The 12,492-nt window shown below is 38.6% G+C and overlaps 1 protein-coding gene across 3 annotated transcripts in view; it reads right to left on the bottom strand.

The window, feature by feature from the left end:
* prdm5 (PR domain containing 5) overlaps nt 1-12,492 on the bottom strand; it is a 217,161-nt gene that overhangs the window by 88,539 nt on the left and 116,130 nt on the right. For all 3 annotated transcript variants that reach the window (XM_052044647.1, XM_052044639.1, XM_052044657.1), the window contains one exon: nt 11,609-11,769. In XM_052044647.1, the coding sequence (XP_051900607.1) occupies nt 11,609-11,769 (161 nt within the window). The remainder of the gene's footprint in view (nt 1-11,608; nt 11,770-12,492) is intronic.

Here is a 12,492-nt window from a genome sequence, read left to right as displayed (position 1 = left end):
AACTCTGAACTGAAACATAATATTTGTCTGAATAGATAATTTATGCTAAACTATGTTAGGACAAGGGTGTACAAGGTTCAATATTTAAACTGGAATTTCCACAACTATCTTTGAATGATTTGACAGGAATATTGCATCTTCCAGCACTACTTTTCTACTTTTTATACCAAGTAGCTTTCTTGAGATTCAGTAAATGTTTGTGGTTATAGGTGTTAAAAAATTGCAAGTTATTTTTCATTGGCAATCATAAAATGGTATTCTCAAATTGCATTTCCCTGATTTTATTTCCCCAATTATGGGAAAAAAGTACATTTCCTGCTTTATTTTAAGTGAAAAAAAAATTAACAATTTGCTGTCAATCAAATATTGGGTCCTGAAATATCTGCTGACAACTAAACCAAATGCCAATTGTATACGTTTCTTAAACAAAAAATATATTTATTAGAAAATTGTTGATTTCTTCATAAAATATTAACAGTGATTGCAAAACGACCAAATAAAATCTATTGCCTTTTAATAATTTGTATAGAATGAATTATTACCAAATCATAATATTTAATCATTACTTTTGAATTCCAGACTTTTTCCCTACTCCTTTGAAAGTCTATTGTTTATGTCATGATTGCCCATCTTGCCCACAAGGCAATGAATTGACATAACTGGCTATCCTTAATGAAATTGCATAACCAAGGTGGGTACATTTTTTGTAAAGTAAGAACTTTTCATGACATCAGAATTTTGCAAATTGCTTTTCAACCAATGAAGAGTAGATCAAGTAGAAAAGGTGACAAATAATTTGCACACAGCAATGTACAACACATGTGACAATGATAAAATTATATGCTTTGTTGACATAAATAGAAGGATGAACATTGGCCAGGACAGTAATAGGAATTCTGTATAATGATCCTTCATGTTCTGAGGGGGCAGATGTGGCCTCAGTTTAACATCTTGTTCAAAAGTCATTAAAGTGGTAGTGCAGTGCTGCCTCAGTACTGCACTTTGTATCAGTCTGGTCTATATGCTCAAGGCTCTGTAGCTAAACTTAAAACCCCAATCTTTTCACGCAGAGGTGAAAGTGCTAACGCCTGAGCTCTGGGCAAGATAAATGTTTGTAAATATTTCAGCATTTCATACATTTAAGTCATGCTGGTGAGCCATTATAATAGGAAGCCCATCAGATCATTTCTACACTCCATCAGGCTGACATACATGAATTAAGTGCCAAAATGAATGTTATATCTCAGCAGTATTTACTTTTGTAATTCTCCAACTCTTGAACCTGAATTCCAGAATTCTGTGAGCTATTCAAGCAGACAACTCCCAGAAGATTAATTACCTGCAAGAGACATCTGCAGTCCCCCCAGACAAACCTAAATAGCTACATCTTTGAAACTGCTGAAGCAATCATTGTCTCAGCACAGAGTGTAACCTTTAGTGCTGCACAATTAAGTGTAACTGAGCTAAAATCACCACTGTAATTTATGAAGAAATATTTATGAGAGATGTTTATGTCATTGTATCATGGAAATATTGGAACTTAAGAATAATACATGTTTTTAAATTTATACCTTCATCCACTCCAGTTATAAAATTTATAAGACATGATTTTTCCAGTTATTGGCGATGACTCCAATTTTCCATGTGAATAGCTCATGTGGATGAAGTTTAATTTTCTAGTTATAAGATTATAGGTTCCTCCTGTTTGGAATGCATTTTGATGTTAAGGATACATTTAAAAGGGGTGGAAAAAACAAGACCAGTTACACCACATCATTTCCTCAGCAAAATTTTTTTACTCAAAAGGCCAATAAAGGGAAACTGTTGACTGATTACTACTTATGGAGAAATTGGAAATATGCATTTACAACTACGCTACTATCAACCTTCTCTCCCCACTTATATGGTTAAATAGTCAATCTTTGTTCCTAAGCTGAGAAAAAATGTAAGTATTCCTGATCCTATTATCATGAACATTATTAATTTGCTGAGGAGCAAATTTTCCTTCTTTCTGTAAAGAGAATGTTAACCATTATTTTTCAATGGAGTAGCACCATTGTTTAACAGAAAGAGAGGAAATTATTCCAAGGATTAATAAGATCATTTCATCAACAGTTGAGAAACTGCAGGAAGAACAAAAAGGTTAAGTAATGAGCCTGAATCTGTAGCAAAATTATATCCAAGAAATCAACCACAAACCACTGCAGACTTTGAATGGGAAGTCACCAATAGTTTCCTTTTATACAGACTTTCTGGACCACCTGTCATGACCATCTGAAGGCCTGTGAAGCTGACTAATTTTAATAATTTTTTTCCTGATTAATTAAATCAGCAAAGATAAAAAATAAGTCCAGTTACTTGTAAATGCTTGTACTGTTACTTGCAATCACACAACAAGGACAAGGATTAAGGAAGGTACTGGTGAATACATATACCAAGAATATTCTGGTCTAAGTTACCGCACCATGTTAAAGACTTTGCTTCTGTTGTATGAAATTTGAAATAAATAATAATAATAATAATGATAATAAATTCCTCCTTAACCTGCTGGTACCAAATTGCTCAGTAGGATTTATTACTGTATGAGAATGTTATAAAACAGGATCAGGCCTGGACTTGCCAGAATAGCCTTTTAAGCCTATTCTGGCATTCAATTAGGATATGGGTGATATTACAGATTATTTGCTATGCACATCAGCAGTAGGCCCCCAAGATCATAACTTCCATGCAACCCATAAAGCCAAAATGCATTTCTTAAACAGGGTCTGCAACATGGCTGAAATGGGTGCTGGCAGAGATGGAAAAGGTGAGTTAGATCCGGGAAATAAAGAGCGAGAACCAGCTCCAATTTCTCCAGATCCTGCACAAGAGGCCCTACTGAAGATGCTGAAAAGTATATAACTTCCAGGAAGCCTCCCTCAGACACATAGAGAAGGCAATGGGAGCGCACACACACACTTGGAGGGTGGTGGTGGCAAGTAGGTGAAGGGCCAACATATTGCAAGGACCTAGTTGCCATGTAACAAGTTGCTCAATGGCCTCAGATGTGTGGTCAAGGCCAGCAAACACAACTTCAAACAGTGTATTCCAACAAATGCACAACTAGCCTCAGACGGTCCTCAACTCATTGTATCCCCACTCTACCACCAAGCAACATCATCTACACCCCTCACACATGCACTTCCCCTTCTACACAGAAATGACAATGTCCTCATTGCTAATTCACTTTCTCATATTCCACTAGCTTTTCACCCCAGGTCCAGAAAGTGTAAGCATACACTTCAAATATCTGTCCCTGCCTTCTCCTCTCACCTTATCATTCAGCTTTATTCCATAAAGAACTAAGACAGTGAAGGGACAGCATGAAAGTGATCAGAAAGACACAATGTCACTTGAAGCACACTTACAACTACCAGAGGATATACCACAACAAGATCTACAGCTGGGTACTGAACGCATGGCCTGCACCAAGGCAAAGGCCTAGAGACCAGTTTATCAAAGAATGAAGTCATACAAGCTTTGCTTCATAGAACTCAGACAAAACTTCAATAAGGCAGGTTACAGACCAACCACACATTGATTGAATAGAAACTTTTTCAGTTCCGATACTTGGTGGGTTGATGTGCATGTAATCAATGACATGCTCACCAGTGGGAAGCCAGCAATTCTAGCAAACTCTTAAGCTTACTCCATCTGTTTACTCTGGCTCAAGAGGATGAAAATTGTTAGCTCTCTGAATAGAAAGGTTCAGTGATCTGAAACAGTGGATAGCGAACTGAGTTATTGCAAACATTTCAACCTCCATACTGGAAGGAGCCATATCCCAAAGTGAAGCAACAAATACATTTCAAATGAAAGACAACGTGAACACTGCCTTGCTCTGATATGACATTGTGGACACAGCAGTGAGGTTACTATTGAACCACAAACATCTTGCACTTTGTTCCTCAGGAAAGTGAATTGCTCCCTGAATACTTTATGCAGATATGGTCCTGACCTGTGTGATCTCTGCTTATTTTCCAGCCTATGCTGTACCACAAGAGGAACACCTAATAACGTCCTCATGTCTGGGAACAACTAATGAACACAAGGTCTGAAGTCAGCACCTGCCACGCCAGTCCCTTTAGACTTATGACTTGAAAGAGTTCTGAAAAGCAACAAACACTTGCACAATGATTGCAATAACTGGAAGAAATCAACCAATAACAAATCTGTAGTTGATTAACAATTCCTTTAAATGGCATTGAAAGCCAAATCTTCATGCCACTTAGCTGATGAGCCTAGGGAGTTTAGAGTGAAAATACATGTTGATCGATGCCATGCTCTGCCTACCCCATATACTTTAAGCAGTTGCCACCTGATTCAAGGCAACATTTTCATGAGCTTAATTTGCAGAAGTGCATCCATAGAACGTTGAACAAAAATCAATACAGTAAAGGAACAGGCCCTTTGGCCCACCAGATCTACACTGACCATGATGCCAATCTGACTATTCCCATCTGCCTGCACATAGTTCATATTCCTCTATTCCCAGCCTGTTCATGCATTCAATGCATTTTGGTCTCCAAACGACACCTTAACAATAGGTACCACAGAAATTAATTTTATGCCTGGAGTTTTTAAACCGAAGGTATTAATTATTTATGTAGCTCAGAATATAGATTCCCTATAGTATTAGTTTTCTTCGGCAGGCTATATAATTGCAGTTATTTATCAATAAAATCATTGTGTCAATTTTATTTAGAACCACTTCTTCCAGGACATGATGAAAAAGGGGCACAATAGAGGGAGGGAATAAAAACTGCTGGACTTCTGATAGAATTTTTCACTCTTGTTTGAAATATGCAGACTATAAGGAAAGGAAAATTACAACTTTTTAATCTGGAGAATTGTTGACACAGCCAGATTAATACTGAGACACCGAACACTCCCTTTGTTCTGCCTCAACACGTACCCAAAGCATGCACATATAAGAGGTGCTTGACACACCAGAATTTCTTCCTTTTCCCTTTTGCAATTTTTCATTTTGCTTCTCAGCATGACATTTACAATCACTCTGAAGCAATTTCACATTTTGTTCACCTTTTCACATCTTCTCTGAATCCCTTGAAGATGATTGTTCAGCGTGAAATAACTTGGAAGTTCAATTCTGAATTTGATTGATCCCAGTGGTTAAAATTTACAAGCACAAGGCAAAGATCAAGTGTCTGAGAGGCCACAACAAACATGGAGAATCTCTCAGTTCTAATGCAAAAGATTTTCAAGGCATGTCATAGAACAGATGGCACTAAAATGCATTCAAATTTAAATTGTGCACACTTAGGGTAAATGAATTATAATTATGGACATATTTGCATATTCGCCTGAGCAATTTAAATTGATTCCTTTCTTACAGCACAGGAGCCCATTCATATGGATACAGACTTAGTGAAACTATTTTGAGGCCCAAATCCTGATTAAAATCCACTGGTAAACTGTGGACATCAGAGTACAGCTCATTGGTCCCATGAGGTTGGCTTCTTCATTGATCCTTCTGTTAGATTGGATTTGGCAGATGGAGAAAAGCGAATAGGGCAGCAGCAGAGTTTTTTTTAAGTCCAGAAGAAATACTTCTTTTTCTCTTAGGCACACCAATAAAATAAAACTTTCTTCTTCTTCTGCCATTGGGCTGTCATACGCAATCAATACTTGCACGCCCATTCATTCGGAGGTTGAGCTCCAAGTCATCCTTATTCACTGAAGCATGAGAGAAAAGGCCTTACATTTGACATCAACAAAACAAAGATCAATCCTCCGCCAACCTGCCCTGCTGGACAACATCACCAGTGAACAATAAGCATCAATGATGAGACCCTGGAAAACATAGTCCACAATCCCATATCTCAGAAGCTATCTTTCAGTGATTATCAACATCAGTGATAAAATTCACTCTCAAATTCAGTATGCCAGCACAGCCTTCCGCCATCTGAAAAGGGCAGTTGAAGATCAAGAACTCAAATCCAGCATGTAGCTCGTATCCATTGGGAAGCAATGATTCCTGCCCTCCTGTATGCTTCTGAGACCTGAATAACCTACCTCAGGCACGTCAAGCACTGGAGAGACATCAGATGTTGGCCTCAGAGGACACTGATATTGGTTCATTTATCCTGCCAGTAGATATAGAGGATTTTGTGGAGCTACATTTTTGTGGATCTCCACAAAATCCTCTAAATCCACTGGCAGGATAAGCAAACAATTGGCAATGTTCTCTCAGGCCAACATCTGCAGCTATTGAGACTATAATTACACTCAGACAGTTCCAATGAGCAGGCCACATCATTCATGCACCTAATACCATACTCCCAAAACAGACACTCTGTCCTGAGCTCTGGCATGGCAAGAGATTATTAGGTGCACAGAGGAAAGGATTTAACACTATTCTCAAGGCCTCCTTAAAAAGTGTAACACCCCCATTGACTCAAGGGAATCCCAGGGCCCATGGCTGCTCAAAATAGAAAAGAATCATTCTGGATGGCATTGAGATCATCAAGAATACATATTAGGAGCGCATAGAAGCCCAGCTTAAATAGCAGAAGTATCACACTACCTCCCAAACTGTCCACCTGCCCACTCCATCCAGCATCTTTTGCCCCTCTTGTGGCAGAATCCATGAGTCCCAAAATAGCCTCATCAGCCACCTCAGAACCACAGAACAAGAGGTGAGGTAAGTTATCACAGTCCTGAAGGAACTACAGCAGAAGCAAAAGAAAATAACTCACTGGTTGTGTGAAGTTAGTTCCTACGAGGAGCCTTCAGTTAGATTGGACTGCATGGGATAGGGATTTGGGTAAGGGGTGCCAGCAGAGTTTTGTTGCAGTCCAAAAGAAATATTCCTAGTTCTCTCATGCACATCAACAAAATAAGCTTCATGCCTCTTGAACCCCAGTGTTTGACTTCCTTGATCTTACACGTCAGTTAAGTGATGAGGTATTTAACTATAGAGAACCCTAATGGCTCTGATATGCAAGTGGGGATGGGGTGTGGCCAATGTAAAAGAGGTCGATCTGGGGAAGTACTTGGACCATTGGGACAGTTGGAAAATACAGCTGAGAAAGGTGTAAACCAAGTGCAATAACAATACATTTTAAAACTACTGTTGCTCAAAAGGAAAATGGCAGCATTGAAGAAACAATGCTAGAAACAGATTTCATAATGTTACTTATATCAATTTTAGGAGGTTGACAATGTACCTCCACCAAATTATAAGCAATAATATCAATTTTGTGTCATTTTATGTCACGTTGGAAATTCAACCAAGCACTTCGTAGTGTGAAATGCATTTACAGTTCTGCAGCAAATGCCATGTCAGATGCACATCAGATCACACCATTCGTCATATAATAATCCTTACAGTTCATTGCAGCAAAAATAAAATGGTCTTGGGAATGACTGTTCTTACCTTCTATCTTTCACCCTGCCACCTTGACCACCACAATGATAACCTGTCCCACCCTGCAATCTTCACCAACCCTCCAGTAGGCCAAGCTTCAGCATCTCCACATCCCTTTGCACACTGTCTTCTCCCTAATACTGCCCTGAACCACTGTGAATTCCAAGCAACTCAGCAACATTACAACTGACACAGTAATTCATTTGATTCATCAGTCTCCCCCGATAGCAACCCTTTCCAAATCCAACTCAGTCACTCTTGCATTTGCCTTTCCCAGTCCCCCAACTCAGGCTGCTACCTAATTGTTATCCCTATCATTCCTTTCTCCAATACACAAACACACCCCCTCAGCCTTCGTCCCTAAAGGCACATTTTATTCTGAAAAAAAACATCCATTTGACTAAAAGAGTCAATGGCACACCGCTGCTTCACTCATTGAGAGCATCCAATGGGAATGCAAGAATTTCTAGACCAGCCAACATGATGGAGAAGGCTAAAAAACTTTAAAGAGCCTGACTTGTACAAACTCTTAACTGCCGATTTGTCAAAGTAAGCTACTTGCATCTACCCGACCCTTCGTAGAACATATAACAGTACAACGCAGGCCTATCATGTCTGCCCCGACCATGATGCCAATCTAAACTAACTCCATCCTCCTGCACATGGTCCATATCCCTCCATTCCCTGCCTGTTCATTTGCCTGTCTAAATGCCTCTTAAATGTTGCTATTATATTTGCTTCTATCACCTCTCCTGGCAGCGCATTCCAGGCACCTACCACTCTCTGTGTAAAAAAATTGCTTCTCACATCTCTTTTTAAATTTCCCTCCACTCAGCCTAAAGCTATGCCTTCTAGTATTTAACATTTTTACCTGGGGAGAAAGAATCTGAGTATCTACCCTAGCTATACCTCTCATAATGTTATATACTTCTAACATCTCAACTTTAAGCCTCTGATGCTCCAAAGAAAACAATCCAATTTTGTCCAATCTCTCTTTATAGCTAATGCATTCCAATCCAGGCAACATCCTGATGAACCTCTTCTGCACCCTCTCCAAACTCTGTATATTTCTGATCTTTATACAAGGCTCTTCCACCAGTAGAAATAATTTCTTTCTGATGACCCCATCAGTTCCCCTCAACATCATGAAAACTTCAATCAAAACTTTGATTATAAATTCCAAGGAATAATCAAATAACAGCCTCCATGGCCAATATATCCTTCTTATGGTGCAATTTCAGAAATACTCATTGTTTTTCATTTGTAGCTGTTATGAACCAGCAACAAAAGAAACACACTGAGTCATGATTCAGTGTTAAAAACTACTTTATTAATCACTACTTATGATAATACGAAAAATAGAAGTAAAAATGTTAGAATGTTAGAATTCAAAAATGTTAAACCTTGACCATTAACCCCAAAAACTAAACTCTTCATGTGTGTGTGGCAAAGTCCCAAACTCCAAGTCCAATGAATGGTTCTTAAAGTTCAGTTCCGCAAGTCATAAGGTGAAACATGAGCAAAGGCTTCTTCAACAACCACCGTTGTCTGAAGATAAGACGTAGACGTAGAGAACATAGGGAGAGTAATTACGAAATCCAAATGTTCCACGATGGAACCCCAGCGACACTTCAGTGTTTACTCGGCAGTGACTTCCTCACCCCGAAAAGCATCCGAATCGTGGTCGTCCACACAAATACCTGTTTCCTTCTACAGGTCAGCAACAAAGTGAACTCCACTGGATTACTTCCAATTTCCATACATGGATTTCAGTGTCAGACACAGTTATTGTCTCTCATCCATCAATAGAGAGAACTAGCAGGCTGGTGCCTCTCTCTCTTCTCTCTCCCTCTCTTCCTTCGACTGACCTCTTCAACAACCACCGTTATTACGTCCTTTACCTTCTGTTGGCGTAAGCACGCCACAGACACACACACACACACACACACACACACACACTCTATCTTAAAGGGACATTCACTGAGTCCGTAACAGTAGCCTAACCAGAACTTTATACAATTGTAATGCAACTTCTATTCCTTTGTATTGTCTGTTTATTTGAAGTTCCACTACTACCAGCTTTTCACCATCTGAACTCCAAAAGAATGTTTAAAGAGTTGCTTAATACAGTGTCCTAGGTCCAACTATCCTCAGTTGTTTTATCATTGACCACCTACAAGACAATTGCAAATATTCATCAATGACTGCAAAGTGGTCATTTTCTTTCACAGATCTTCAGAAATGAAAACTATACCTGAATACACCAAAGCCTGGGCAACACCCAGACTTAAAACTGCCAAGAAACCTTTGCTTCATATAACTGTCATGCATTGACCATCCAACATGAAGTGTAATATAATTCACCATCAGCATCCTAAAAGTCACCATTAACAAGTAACATAATTGGTTCAACCACAAATATCCTGTAGATAAATAGCAGATTAGATATTAGGTATTGTGTGCTGGATGACTCACCTTGTTACTTCATAAACCATGTTTACCATATGCAGGGGGCATCAGGGGCATGATGGTAAATTCTCCACAGACCTGGATGAGTGAAGCTCCAACAACATTTAAAAAGCTCAACACTAATACAAAGCAGTCAATTGTTTGGAAGCCCATCGTTCACCACTCAAGATATCCACTCTCCATTGCTGAAGTATCATGACTCAATGCTTTCTGCAAAATGCACAGTCAAGGTTCTTTCAACACCCAAACTCTTCATCTATATCTCCTGGAAGGACTTGGACAGTAGGCACATGGGAAAGAAACCATGTGCAAGGTTCCCTCCAAGTCACTCACCAGCAACCTGACTTTGACATATATTGGCATTCCTTGACCATCACTAGGAAAAAGTCCTGCAACTTGCTCTATAACTGCATTGTGAGAATATCTTCACTACAAAGATAGCAGTGGCTCATGGCAGTGGCAAATTAGGAATAGTCATTAAATGGTGGCATTTCCAGCAACATCCACATCCTTGGCACAAGTATACATCCTTTTTAGTCAGAACTTAATGACCTCAGATTTGCTTACACTGAAAATTATTTGCCAGAGTTCTGTCCACTTGCCAAAACCATTAATATTTCTTTGTATTTTAGTGCTTCTATCTATACTGCTTGCACTACTGACTATTCTACGTGACACCATCAAACTTTTATTTGAGACTTTTAATTCCATCAGTTACATTACTTATAAAAATGATGAAAAGTTGCAGTCTTAATACAAGACTTTGTGGGACAACATCAGTCACATCCTGGCAGTATCTGACCATTATTCTTGCTCTCTGTCTTCTCCCACTCAGCCAGGCTCTTAATCAAGTCAATAATTACCCTTCAATTCCATGAGTTTCAACTTTAACTAAGATGGACTTTTATCAACTGCCTCCTGGAAGTACACAGGTATTTACTTGTTCATTATTTTAGCTACCTCTTCAAAGATACTATGATGTTTGTCGGACATGACTTATCTGTGTCTGATCAGCTGAAAAATTTCAAGGTGCTCTACCATCTATCTTTAAATATTGCATCAATGAAATTAAGCCTTTGTTGAAAAAATGTAATGAGTGCTATTGGATCGTCAGAACTGTTTTTGGGATGTTGCACAATTTGGTTGTTGCATTTGTCTACATGGCAACAGAAATTATACTTCCAAAGGAATTCATCGACCATGTGACACATTGATGGGACCTGAACAGACAACAAGTACAAAAGAAATTCCTTTAACATAGTACCTCTTGAAACAGTGAAGTTATCAAGTTCTTTTTATTGAGTTTAGGACACATTAAAGACATTCTGTGTCATAAACTTGAGCTAGTTTGCTCACTTTTGGAGATAATTATTCGAGTATATTCAAAGAGAGGCAGTAGAATGAGGATTCTCATCCAGAAAGCCAATGTACATCTTGCCGCAAATACTGCCTTACTTGCAGTGTTACCAACACTTCTCTGGAATTGGAAGTTTCCAGCATTCAAAGTTTAATTGAAAAACACTATGATACTTCTTCAGAAGAGTCCTGACCCGAAACATTGACTGCCTGCTTTTCTCCACGGATGCTGTCTGGCCTGCTGATTTCCTCCAGCATCATAGTGTTTCTCATCCAGAGTCCAGCAGCTGAAATCCTTTGTTTCTCTTCAAAGTTTAATTTCTCTTTTGCTTATGAAGGAGTAATCTCACATACCTTTTTATGACTCTTTAGCACAGAGGGAGTGACAAAGGCCTTGTCACACAGATCACATTTGTACTTCTTGTGCCCGTCATGCACCACTTGAATGTGAACATTTAACGTATCCTTCCTCTTGAACGTTGCATCACAGTGATCACATTTGAAAGTTCGTTCACCTGGACAATAATAAAAAAGATAACTTATTACTTTCTATCGAATAAATGAATGAATAAATGACAAATTATAGAAAACTTAGTGAAAACAGGGAAAACAAAATGAAAAATGAAATAGCAAATAAGACAGAGAGAACAAGAAGAAGAATGCTCAAAAGTGAAAAAGAGAAAAGGATTACTTTTGAAATAATATAATGATAATCAATTTGTACAAAGAGAATCTGCACAAATAGCAAATGAGATGGCTGACTAGTTAATCTGCTTCTCATATAATTGGCTGAATTAGGAATTTTGCTCTCCTTTAAACCACTGGGCATACAGGCCATCAGACTGACAGATGACCATGGTTTAAAATCACAACTAAAAGTCAGAGGAATAGAAATTTGCTATCACCTGCATGCACTAAATATGCTGACAGTAACACATGTGCACTGAATTCTGCTTCTGAAATTCAGCTCAATAAATGTAATTAAATTTCAGCTCTCATTTAGCACACATTTCTTACTACATTGTATCTCTCCAACAATACAGACTTCCCATTCCAAGTAATAAAATGATTCTGTTTTTTAACTGGGGATGGCTGTCAGAATTCACTTTTGGAACCACTTGTGGGCTCCACTTTAAAAAGATTTCACAAACAGCAGTCAATTTGGCTTAATTAATACATCGTACATCATTGTCTGCTTGAGCCTCCTCACTTCCTTACTCATCTAATCCTATCAGAAT

This window comes from Pristis pectinata, chromosome 2, assembly GCF_009764475.1.
Source record: "Pristis pectinata isolate sPriPec2 chromosome 2, sPriPec2.1.pri, whole genome shotgun sequence".
Taxonomy (NCBI): Eukaryota; Metazoa; Chordata; class Chondrichthyes; order Rhinopristiformes; family Pristidae; genus Pristis; species Pristis pectinata.
This window is presented reverse-complemented; position numbering and strand designations above follow the sequence as displayed.